The sequence below is a fragment of the Molothrus ater genome, chromosome 1, assembly GCF_012460135.2.
Source record: "Molothrus ater isolate BHLD 08-10-18 breed brown headed cowbird chromosome 1, BPBGC_Mater_1.1, whole genome shotgun sequence".
Taxonomy (NCBI): domain Eukaryota; kingdom Metazoa; phylum Chordata; class Aves; order Passeriformes; family Icteridae; genus Molothrus; species Molothrus ater.
In genome coordinates, this window is record NC_050478.2 from 104,358,900 (window position 1) to 104,372,112 (window position 13,213).

The 13,213-nt window shown below is 44.0% G+C and overlaps 1 protein-coding gene across 1 annotated transcript in view; it reads right to left on the reverse strand.

Annotated features, from left to right (window-relative positions):
- EMILIN2 (elastin microfibril interfacer 2) overlaps nucleotides 1-6,703 on the reverse strand; it is a 37,509-nt gene extending 30,806 nt beyond the window's left edge. The window contains exons 1-2 of the mRNA XM_036378707.2: nucleotides 6,576-6,703; nucleotides 6,351-6,473 (exon numbers count right to left, since the gene is read on the reverse strand). Coding sequence (XP_036234600.1) covers nucleotides 6,351-6,473; nucleotides 6,576-6,703 — 251 coding nt within the window. The remainder of the gene's footprint in view (nucleotides 1-6,350; nucleotides 6,474-6,575) is intronic.
- Nucleotides 6,704-13,213: the final 6,510 nt, after the last annotated feature.

Genomic DNA, 13,213 nt, shown 5'->3' on the forward strand with positions numbered 1-13,213 from the left:
TTTCAAAGTCTCCAAAATTGCCATTGTTCACTACTTATACAATGGATTTTATGCCACTCAGCTGGAATTCTTCTATCAAAAAAAGATGAGATTCAAACTACAATTTTCTCTCTTGGGAGATAAATGGTTTTTTGTGGGAAGAAAGAACCAAGGGGCTGCACACTCTGAAATATGACCTCATGGCTCATACTAGTGATTTCTTCTTGTTGTACATAAATCTTCACACACACATATACAAATACCTACCTATCTAACTCTCTCTTAGCTGCCAAGGATTTTATTTTCAAAAAGCTGACCACTAAAGTCCAGTAGAAAATGCACAGAAGTTTAAAATGTTAATACTCCTAATGTTCATAAATTATCACTACGTAGGCATCCTCTTCTTCTGAGCAGCAAAAGAAGGACACAGGATGCATTTCAGTAACTCAAAGCCAGAGATAGCCTGTGGCAAAGCTCAAAGCACAGCTTCAATCTTGGGATTAACAATGTTGAAATGCCAGACAAACACATGGTAACAGACCAACAGTAAGCTATTAAAATCCCACTTAAATAGAATGGGATAGGAGAACCCTGAAAAGACAGCCCTTTCAAAAGGATTTCAGGGAAGTTTTGTAGAGTGGCAATGTGATGTGTTCACTGATGGAACAGGAACAACTCTGCAGCAGGTTATATGTTTACAACATCAGCACCTGCCTCTCCCAACAGCAGGGACCAAGTTTCTCACCTTACACTAGTGGAGAGATGAAGTGAGGATGCAGAGCACTGCTGCTGATAAAGCTGCCTGAAAAACTGAGCTCCAACAGTATCTCTTCTGCTTCTCTGCCCATGAAATAAGCTGTTTTCTAGAATGCCCTACAAAGAGCTGTTGCTGAGAGATTATTTGAAAATATACCCAGATGAAACAAATAACCAATACTTTCAGGAAGACAAGAGCTAACCTGTGGGATTAAGTGGGACCCCAACTTTGAGAATAAAACAGGGCATTGTTTTGAGAGCTGTTACTTTTCAAGACACCAAGTTAAAAGTGAACCAGAAGGGAAAGGAAAGATGAGATGCAAATGCAAAAATGAAGTCAGATGGGAGTCATAATATCCCCAATGTGTAAAAGTGGCACTGCCCACTGTCTAATGGTACAAAATGTTCCTTGATTATTTGGGTGATTTATGATGAAATACATTAAATGGCTTAGCAGCTCCCTGCAAATAAAAATTTATTGCTTTGGCAACAATTTGGTGCTTAACAGAAGAGGCCCCAGACCTCCAGGTCACACATTTCTCAAACCAGAAAAGCATGAAACTTTGAGTTATCACATTAATGGGAAGTGAGGAGCAGCATGGGATTTTTTTTTTTTTTTACATTATTGCAACAAACTCAAATGATGTGTGAAATGAGAATTCCCTGTCCAGTTCACAAAGAAAGACTCTGCTGCGTTCAGTGTGTGGAGACAGAGATGCACAATTTCAGGCTTGGGGAGACAGCCAGGAAAACTTACCACACCCAGCAGGATCTCAAAAATTTTCAAACAAGCACTCCAGGAGACTAAAGTTTTTTAAGTTTCCTTACTGTTTTCAATGCACAAGCCCCTAGGCTAACCTCCCTATGTAGTCAGCTAGCTGGAGCCTGTACAAAGAAATTCTGCTTCATACAAAATACACAAAGTTGGAAAGAAAGTCCTGAAGACCTTTATAGATACTTGGAGGGGAAACATCAAACAGCTCTCGCTTTCCCTTCAAGTTTTTTGTGCATCCTGAAAGGTTTTTTTTACAAGATATGTACTGCTGGAAACCAGTGGCAAACACAGGCTCAACCTGTGCTGACTTGTATATCTGGGGTTTGCTCCTGCCTGGTGCTGAGCACTCTGACACTGATCTGCATGCTTGATTTCTAGCAACAGAACACTCCCAGAGAAAACTACTCTGGGACTGCTAGAAGGTTGAAAACTACATGGGGATTTCCTATATGTTCCTAGACTGGGGTTGATGTGCTCCACCCAGGTCATTCTGGAGATGCCAGATGGATGAAGCCATTCAACTTGAACTGGATGTCTCATGTGAGGGTTTTCAGTTATAAAATTTCCACTTTTACCCAGTAATATATTGTTAATAAATGCAAAATACTGCTGATTAAAAGCAGTGTTTTGCTCATAAGTAGTAATTTGTTCTGATGTTTGTGAATGCAGAAAACTTTTAGTAACATTCTCAAAAGTAATTTCAATCTTGTGCTTTGAATCTTCTGGGCCATGAATAAAATCGTGACTAGTTTGGCACTGGGCTTATTAATGATAATTTGAAAGTATAAAATGACAAGAAGTTGGAAAATATTGCTCAGTGAGAGATTTGGAGGGTCTTGCTAATTTACCTATTGCTTCATTCATCATTTTCTGGGTCATTTTCTAAATTAAATAATGGGCTTGCTTAGTATACATGTATCATTAGTGTTAAGATGAGAAGTTTACACTAAATCATGAAATTCACTCCTCACATGCTGAAGACAGATGACCTGACCTGAGCACACACTCACTTCAGCATAATTAATGGGGGTTGGTACATGAATTAAGAAATCTGATAAAACATCCTTCCTCCAAGTCCCTGAGCAACCTTATCTAAGTTTGAAGCTGGTTCTGGCGTTAGCTGGGGGCTATGAGGGGATTGCATGACCTCCAGAGGCTCTTACCAAGATTTTTTTTGTTTTGTTTTGTTTATGACCTCTTAGGGGAAAGTCTTGTTTGCAGTTCTGTAGCAAAGACATAAAACGTCCAGAAACAGAAAACGTCCCAGAAAACATTCAGCCAATTCAGTTCACTTCAGAATTTAAAATCAAAACCTTACTAGCAGGAGTAGCTTTTCCCAAAAGCACCGGGCCATAACCTGATGCACCTCTGGTACAGCCAGGTGTACCCACACACTACAGAACAAGGGGCAAAACAAACAACTGCTAGGACAGCATCCTACCCTGAACCACCTATAGTGACAATAGAGGATTGTCCCAAGCAAGCCACAACCCTAAAGAGTGTGTAGGATCCAACCAGAAAGACAACATGTTTTTTCTTTTAGAAATAGATAATGCTACTAGTTACAAGTTGGTGTTATTGCTAATTAAGTTACCAAACCATTCATAAGAAAGCTAGGAATGGAAACTCATGACAAAAGAAGCGGTGAGGGGTCAATTATTTATGAAGCAATATTAAATTTCAAAACATCCAAGCTCTTTCTAGTGAGTATAAACACTAATATTTTTGTACCTTTCAGCCCAGTGACCCATTAATAACAAAGTTTCTCTTTCCTTTGCTAGTCAGTTTTAAGAAAAATAAATCAGGAGCCTCTCACACTTCAAAGGGAACATACTTCAAAGGGCATTTCTGCTCTTTCTTTCTACTCTCTTCCTATCTCTTGAGCAGCCACACTTCAACTCACATTCATCCCTGACACCTTAATCAGCCAAAGTATTCACCAACTTTTGAGCAAGGAAATGCACTATTGAGCCCAAGTACCTATAAAACAGTTAAACAACGAAGTGTAATAATTTCCTGAATTTCAACTTAACCTTTCAGGAAATACACCCTGCAGGCAAAGTGAATTTACAGTTAACAATCATGGAAGTGTAGTCATTCCAACAGGGGGCTTTAGGGTTTTTGTCTTCAGACAAATTATATTTTAATGAGCCTAAAGGGTAGATAAAATGGGTTCATGCATGCATATGATTTTAGGCTTAATCACCAGATCTCTCTATTAAAAAAAAATTAAAAATTCAAAGACAAATCAGGGCTGACTATAATCCATATCTGCAACACACACTCCCTTGTCTGTAAAGAACACATGGAATTCAGGAGTACACTGCAAGTTTAAGGCAGTGAAATGCTCCCCTGTACACTGCAATCTAAGTAATTGTTATACATAACCCAGACTACACTAGATGGGCTCTTTAAATCTAGTCTTAAACTAATATAAACCAACAGTAGATTAAAAAATAGACCTGATAGGACTTAAGTACTAATAAAACAGACACATCCATGATACAGTTAAGGAATTCTTTGTTTGGTTTGGATCTCACTGTCCCCACTGTCTGCAGCTGAATGAGCTCTTAGAAAAACCATGGGTATCGAGAGGAAACTACACAGGGGCTGCACTTTATTCCCATGAATATCTGCTATTTAGCTCATGTCAAGTTCTCTGTTCAAGTGTATAAAGGAGAAAAAAAAGAGAATAATTTCCACAAAGTCCTCACAGTCATTTCTTTGTTGTTTTACAGCTCTTTCCTATTTTTGTGAACATCAACTAGCAAACATATATAAACACATTTTGTTATTCAGGCAGCTACTCCTTCTGAATTAAACAACATTTTTCACAGGAATCAAGTTAGGAGTTTTCAGGATTTGAGGCACGTATTTCAAACTTTTTGGATGAGCACCTTCCTTACTCTGCCACTGAGAGTGTATATGCAACAGACACAAAAGTAAAATGACAACCTATAAACAGTTTTGAACACAATAAAATGTCAAGATTTTGATATTCCACCTTTTCTTGGTGTTAATCAGCTGGTGCCATGACAGAAGAAATATATTTCATGGTAATAATAAGGAATATTTTTTGTTAAGAACAAGGAATTGTTCTGCAGTTGCCACTATGGTTATGAAGAAAATAACAGCGATGTTCACCAAAGAAAGTCAAACAGAGGAAACAAAGTCTTATGATAAGCATCTAATTCCATTCTCAAAAGAACAAAAAAACCCCGTGAGACTGGACACATCTGGTGAGACCAAATGTCTGTTCAGCCCCACATTCTCCCTCTGACAGCAGCCAACTCCAGATGTTTAGAAGCACAAGGACAGACAATGCCATTTCAGAGAACCACAGAGAAATCTGGAAGGGATGGGACTTCTGGAGGTTGTGCAATCCAGCCCCCTGCTCATGCTGGGCTTCCCCTTGTCACTCCTGCCAATAATCTCACACTGTTGGTGCAGGAATTTCCTGAGCTAGAAGCAATGCCTTTGCACTTTCTTCACTATCTGCTAGCAGATAGTCCATGAAAGTCCTAATTTACCGCCTCTGAAATTCCTTATCTTAATGCTTGGTGATTTATGTATTTAAAGAGCTCAGTTTCAACCCCTCCTCATGGCTCTGTAGCTCCACTAAGAGACTTCTCGGGATAGAGGGCACACCCCATTACACATCCACAAACTCAGTCAGAAGTCCAAAATGGCCAGTTCCAGACTCCAAAGGGAAACAAGGGAAGTTACACAAGACAGTGTTACTCAGCTGTCTGCTGTGTTTGTTTTTTCCCCTCCAATTCTAGTATTTATATAGAGAAAAGCTGGGTTTTAACAAAAATAACAACCCAAACAAACAGAAAGCAGCACATTTGAATGCCAAACACCCAACACCTATTGTCACCGACCCCAGGGTGGCAGCATCATCGGTGTCTGAAGTTCTATTTCAGTAGTACCCAGGATCTAGCAGTATCTGTCTCATCATCACTGTTTCATGCCAAAATAAAAGCTAGTTACTGTAGCTTTATTGTAAAACACTCTTCATCACCACCTCAGCCCAAGTCTAAGCTTATGACAATCTACGCGTGTCTTTCCAGCAACCTCTTGGGGATGCTGAAATGGTTTCACAGAGTGCATTTGCCTAGAGCTTTCAAACAGAAATGTGTAAATATTAGTGCCTTTCAAGTGGAAAAATGAGGAAAGAAGATTTCCCTGTGATTAGCCAGCAGGTGAGAGCCATCTGTTCCCTAATGCCCGCTATAGCACACCTTGCTGTAGGTAGCCACTCCACAGATATCCACGTGGTCACACGCACGAAGATTAAAATCAAACAAGTAACTTTACATTACCCCCCATAAAATCTGCCCTGGCCTCTCCCCTTGCTGGATTACAAGGACACGCAGACTGTAAAGGCGCTGGCTCACGTTCCTGGCTCTCCCTTTGCGCGCCGATCCAGCACCTCGGAGGAGCGGCAATAAAACCGGTTTGGAGTGCGGCGGTGCGCCGGCAGCTCCGGCCCAGGCGCGCTCCCAGCAGCGCCAAGGTGCGCTCCTGGTGCCCATGGAAAGCAGCCCGCGTGCTTTCCGCCCGCCTGCACGCCTCTCCGAGCCGACGAGGTGTGCCAGCGCAGCTCCCTCTCGGCAGCGCGGAGCAGCAACTCAATCTGGCTCCAATTAGCTCCGGCATTAGCCCGATGTCCGCAATGAGCGAGCGCTTTGTTCGGGGCGCGCTGGGGACCAGGGGCGCTCCGCATCCCCTGCCACAGCCCTGTGCCTTTCGGAGTGGCCTGCGCTCCCCCGGGGCTTAGCAAGGGCTCTCCCCACCAAGCGCTCTCCCTGCCGAGGTCGCCCCCTGCGCTACTTACACCAGGGTGGGCTCGCAGGGGAACTGGTTCCAGGCGCACTTGTACTGGGCCTGGACGTAGCTCTCCGTCCCGTCCAGCACCGAGCAGCTCACGTTCTTGTTCACTATGTAGGCGCACCAGTTCCTGGGGGAGAAGGACAATGTCGGTCAGGCACGCCGGGCTCCGCAGCCCGGTCCGGCCCGGCCCGGCCGGTCCCGCAGCGCGCCCCGGGCGGGCGGTACTCACTTGCTGCGGGAGCCCGGCCGCGAGTACGGCAGGTGCGGGGTGCCGTGGCTGAGCCCGGCGGCGCCCAGGGCGAGGAGGAGCGGCAGAGCCCATCCCGAGGGCGGCGCGGGCCCCGGGCACAGCTCCATGGGGCGACGGGCAGCGGCGGCGGGCGAGCGCAGCGGGCCGGTGCCTCTCCGCCGGCTCCCTCCGTCCGTCTGTCCCTCCGTCCGTCCCGCCCGCTCTCAGCTCCCTCACTGACGCAAATCCCCCCACCCCGTTTCCGCCCTCCACGGCGGCTCCGCACCCCCCTCCGGCCAAGGCGCCGCTCCCCTCCGCCCGCCCGGCCGGCCCCGGCCCCGGCCCCCGCCCCGCTCCAGCCCCCGGCCGGGCAGGAGCCCTGCGGCAGCCCCCGGCCCCGTGTGGCGCCCCGGTCTCCTCGGGCAGCCCCCGCTCCCCGGCCCTTGCCCGAGCCGACAGCCCCCGTACCAGATTTTCCCCCTGGAAAGCTGATGGGAGGAGAGGCCGGGCCCCTGGGGAAGAGCCCCCCGCTCCCAGAGAGCCGGGCTGCTGGGGCAGAGGGCAGCCCGCGAACCGCGGGGAAGGGGACACCGGGCTCTTCAGGTGGGGCCGGTGCGGACGTGCTGAGCTCCCGGTGTCTGAGGCTGGTTTGCTGCTCTGTGGCAGCCCTGTGGTCCTGCCTGACACCCGTGCCGTGAGGTGGTGGTGTTCCTTTCGTGGCCCGATGACGGCTCATTTCACCCACTGTCATGGGAAGGGTGCCGAAGCTACCTCAGCGAGGGATGTAAGCCTTTAATTGTAAGGAGAGGTGTTCACTGGGCAGAGTGAGAAATGGGCATTCAGCTTCACCTGGCTGTTAAAATCCAACGCAAGCACCTTGACTGAGTGGCCTGCCCGTGTGAAGCCATCCCACCAAGACCAGGGCCGCATGGATGCCCTCCTATCATCCTCAGCTCCTGCTCTTTTATGAGTTGGATTTTTGGGCTCAAGTGACACTGAACAAAAGCATGGAGGCTGAGCCAGGGCAGGCTGCTCCCACCAGTGGGAAGGGGCAAAGGGAGAGAGCGATCTTTGGGTGGAGAATAGTTTGGGTGGAGATTTGGGAACATTGTGAGCTGCTCCTGCTGAGCCTTACTGGCCCCAGCCCTGCTCCCAAGGCCTCCCATGGCCTACAGCAGCTGCTCAGGCTTTCCTAGCTCTCACTGCAGGCAGAGCCAGCAGCAGGGCAGGGCTCTTCCTTCTGCTGTAGGCAGCAGCCTGCTGACCTCATCATTTGCCCTGACCTGCTGAAACAGGCAAATTTCATCTGCCAGTCTTACTGGGAGTCTCACCCAACAGCTTCCCTCTGCAAGTCTGCAGGGAAATAAGCTTTAAATGCTGAGGTCAAAATGATGCATTCAGACTGGTTTTTAGGAACTCTTTCATTGGAAATATACACTAAAGCTTCCTGTCCCCTAGAGAAATGTGTGCCATTACAGATGCATCGGAACACTTCATTGGCAATAAATAGCAATGGAAAAAGATGAGATGTTGCTTCAAATCTGTCCTATTTCTCTTGAAACCCTTCTAATGCTCTGTAGATGCTTTGAAGAGGATAACACCTCACTCTCTTAAGAAATTATGCTTTAACCTTCTCAAGGGTTAAACAATTTCCTGTGCCACTGTTTGCATTCATGGCAGCATGTAATTGGGTTTTCATTATTTGTGCTGGCAGAAATTATCTGGAGTTTCCCAAGCATGTAGAGAGCAAGACTACAGTTCAGTTCCTAAAAAGCAATGAAGAAGGCTTTTTCTTCCTTTCCCCCTTCCTCACTCAGCCAAGGAACGCATGAAATTTGTCCTTTTCCAAAAGTGATGAGCAACATGGAAGAGCTGCACATTATCCCACAAAGGGAAAGTCATTAAATAATGAAAGGCTGAGGTCATGCCTGTCTTGAGAATGACTGCATAGTACAAAAATTAATAGACTGATTTAAACAAAATGAGCATGAAACAACAGAATATTTCCATATGCTAAACACTGAGCTTACATTTTGGTGAAGGAAGACAAAGCAGATGTTACCTAATTTCCATGAGGGCGCCCAATTTACCTGTGAACCCCAGAGTCAATTGCCTGACCAAATGTAACATGGGGACACCATCAGAAGGAGAGTTGTTAGAGCCCCTGCTTATCCCATGGATATGACAGATAATAAGTCAGGAGCTTTCTGCAACTTCAGGACTCTGTCAATGTTTGTTCATTCGAGAACTATGCAAGAAAATCTCTCCTGATTTCTGATATATAGCTGTCCCTTTACTGTCTGGATCAACTACTTTGTAAATATTATGAAACAAGGCTTTCACAGCATTTGCTGCCATTTCTTTAAAAGGCTATATAAGTCTTCTTCCACTGCAAAGCACAGTGCATTTTGGAGTTTGTTTCATTTAAAATAAACCAATAACAATGAAAAAAAATCCTGCAGGACCAGTCTCATCTTCTCCCTGAAACTAGAGCTCTGTTGGAACTTGAATACAAGTGCTGGTGCAGAGAGAGAAGTTTTTGGGTGGCTGCATTTTGGGTGGATGGCTCAGTAAGGAATGTCAGTAGAGGATGACTTGTGCTAGAAGTGTTGAGCTGAAAAGAAATGGATGAACTTGGGTGGGTACATAGAGTTGACCTCAGCTCCTCTGATATTCACACTGGGCCTATCAGTGTGATATCAGCTGATTCAACAGTAACCAGTAGAGAAATTGGTTGGAGAATTTTCAGCTCAGGTGCATGCTGAAGATGTGGTCCAAGCTCTGTGCATGGCTGAATTTTTTCTGTGGGTGTAACTAGTTTTATTTCACAGTGTAAGTATGAGGGTTAATCGTGTTCCCAAGGAGACAGAAATGTTCACATTTTGTATTTCTGTGCTATGTCATCTCATCTCCAAAATTCACAGTAATCCCAAGACAGATGATTCTTACAGTGCATGGAAAGCATCCCTCCACCCCTCCCTACAAATGGAGCACGCAGTCTGTGAGTGCACTGAGAGCTTCAGTGACTGGCCAGCTCAGTGCTCACATCCTTGGGAGATGCAGTTCAGAAACGTGAGTCCATACATCCTTTGAAATGTTTTAAAGTTCTTGTTTCTTTGCTGAGCAGTCTGGCTGTGTTTCTAGCACCAAGATCAACCGTACTTTCATACTTCATAAAGGGATAATGATGGGGAAACAGCAAGAGCCATGTGCAAGGGCTGCCAGAGAGAGAAGAGTGCACAGAGCAGGTGGGCAGAATAATTTGCAAAAACATTACCAGATATTTACTGCAGAACTTCAAGAGAGAAAGGTATCTGTAATGGTGTGGTGCATGGGGTAGAAATGGTGTTTCACCGGGAATTTGCATCCCTTATCTATCAGCTTTTCTTTTCTGTAGATTTCAGCAACAAATTGCTTTGTGAATTGGTTGGAGAATCTCAATTGGAGAACCAATTGAGACAGGTTTACTGTCTCAAAACATTGCCAAAATAACCTGAGTTGAATGGTTTTCAGAGAGGTGTTTGTACTGCCTTGATGCTTGTCTTTAATAAAAAAAAAGGAAATATTGTCTGTGGCACAAAAGGTCTTTCAGGTACTTCTCACTGGCCATCAGATGTGAGGCCTACAGCTGTGAGTAATCTGGGCGTACATTTGGTGCTGTGCTAACTCGGTCCATGAGTCAAAGCAGGTCACAGCATCCCTCTGGAAAGATGAAACTGGCATTAGGGAACAAAGAAAATTTTGAAAGGAAGTTGTAGGAAACTGCAGGCTAAAAGAGGAAAGCTTGGATGGAGGTGTATGACGCATGCTGGCTTGGATATACCAGGAAAAGTACTCTACTGGGGAAAGAGGGTTTTAAATACTGTTTTGTAGAGACATGACACAGCCCTGTCCCTTCACTTGGCCTATATGTCATTACATAGTAATCTTAACATGAACATAAAAATCCTAATTTGAATCTAGGATGGGTGTTTTGCAATTTTTCCACTCTCAGATCAGAGCGTGAGCTTTGTTTGCAATTTCTTTAAAAAAATATTCCCCATCAAGAAGTGATGGGTTTCAATTTCCAAATTTTTATGTGTAATCACCTCACTAAAGTCTGTCAGACACATATTTAGCTGTGAATGCTTAATGAAAATTAATGACTGAATGAAAAGTAAGTAACAGATGTTAATAAAATTACTATTTATAAACACTTTAACTTAGTTTAAAATCCAAGCAGCACTAGTCACTGATAAATCAATAAATAAATGAGAGAAGGGAGAGTGGAGTATTCTGGCTTTCTCTTAACTGGAGAGCCACCTTGGAGAGCCATAACAGTTACACAACCACAAGGGTTTTGCTCATTCCACAACAAAAGGTCTGTAGCAGAGACCGTTCTGGGAGCTCTGGAGTATGCAGAGAAATAGCCCATGTGGTTCCAACCAGTGCTTGGCCACATCTCCTTACTGAAATGCCATGTTTGTCTATCTAGGCACTGGCAGTGTGGTGTGGAGGATGTTTCAGTGCGTGGGTGGGCAACCTGGCAACTCCAGCCTTTCTTCTCTGGTGTTATTTCCTTGTTGGGGAAAAACATTTGTGCTAATTTCATTTATTTAAACAGAAAAACAAATTGGCGTATTACAAAGAGCCCAAACATTGCCTAGTTGTGGCATGCATCAAATGTTTGTGTTGAAACTGATGCTCTTTATTGTCACAGGTATGGTTTTGGCTGGAGAACAAAAGAAACAAGACTATTCCTTGGGAGAAGATCTCAGCACAACACTGCATCTGTTCAAGGCTTCAAGGCAGGACAGAAGAGATCAAACTACCTTATTCACCTGGAAGAATGACCTTAGTGCTGGAGCATGGTAAACAACAAGTATGCCACACTTGTGGAACAGCCTGTCTGCTTTATACTGAATGGTTGTGACACCTAAAGAAAGAGTGGGATTAAGGTCTACACTCCTGCCATACAAAAGGTAAGTGCTCTCTTATATTACCTGTTATATAATGTGAGAGGACTGACTGACATATCATCCACTGATATGGTTACCATGGTTTTGTGAGCAGAGCAAGTCTGGACACCCAATATGGGATGACAGTCAGAAGAGAACATTTTATTGCTCCACAAGACCTTTCAGTGAAGAGCCCGAGGCTGGCTGACACACGTGTAAGGGGCAAAGAAGTTAATGAATACTGGAATAAAATCAGAGGAGATTGGCATTTCTTGGCAGATGGGATGTTGGTGGGAGGGTAGAGGAGGCAGGGGGAAGAGACTTCTTTTGTGTCAGCTTATCTTTGATTTGATGAAATTGCCAGGTGACTTCAAGGGAAAAGATGCACAAAGTTCCTTTGTTCTTTTTACAGCTACTGCTTCTCTAACCTGCACATACAGTAGGACAAAGCTGGTTTGTACAAAACTGCAGTTGCTACCTATGCACAGGCCCTGCTAAAACCTGCAGGCAAATTGCTGAAGGGTATTTAAAAGGCTGAGCCTTAAACTATACACTGTTTACCCTTGCTGTAAAGAGTTTATTTGAATCTTGCTTCTTATGAAATGAAGAGTTGTCATACTTATTTTGATATTTCACTTTTGATGGTAGTACAATATTTCAGAATAAAGAATAAAACTGAGGGCATTAATTACTGTGCAGTCCTTTCCTCCTGTGGTACAGGGCAGCTTTCAGAGTTTCACAGCATGCACTGCCCTTCTCAGCATGCTGCCCTCTGATTGAAAGTGACAGATTTCAGCTTTCATGATACTTTAAAGATGAGCTGGAATGGAGAGCAAGGGAGTGGCACATGGCTTTGCAGTGTTTGGGACAAAGTTGTCAGCAGATTTTTAAACAATTACATTGCTCTTAATAGAAAACCACGTGATTCTGAAGCTTGAATTCCTTGTTCATCAGTTTAACCAGTCAGTCTCATGCTGAAGTTCCTGGGGTTTGAATTAAGCAAGAAATTTAAGTGAGTCTAACTACAATAGGGTCAAGTTTCTATGCAGACATTATAATCTCATTTTAGGAATGATAGATGTTGGTTTATTTAAAGAAATTGATTAAAAATGCAGTCAGTCCACTGAAAATTAAAATAAGAAGGTCTTGCTGAAAACAAGAGGCGGAAATTCTTTATGTCAGTAAGACCTAATACTGTGATTCACAAGATCAGTCTTGCTTCCTTGGAAAAAATAACTCCTGGCTTATTTCCCAATGAAAAAAAAATGAAGGAAACTTTCTCAACGTTTCATCTGATTCTTATTTATTTTACATTCAAAAAAATTACTTTATAATTACCTTTTTTTATTCTACAGATTTTCCAATAAATTATTCTTGATAAATGTTTTGCATTGTATCCTAATTGTGTGTCCAACTGTGTATTAATCAGACTGCAATCCATGTGTGTTGGATTTCTCTATTTATTATGTAAATAAATAAACTGGTGACAGCAGTGCTCTGGTTTGATCAGCTGAGAAATCTAAATGAGCCAAGGGCAACATACTCGAAGTAGGTAAGTACTTCACTGCCACCAATGTCAGTGGGAATCAACAGCCCTCACCTCTGTGAAAACTAGGAATTTATCACCCAAGATTTGTTTCAGTCAAACCTCTGCTGGATAACATGACTGGATACCATCTCTGTGCATTTTCTGCCTCATTC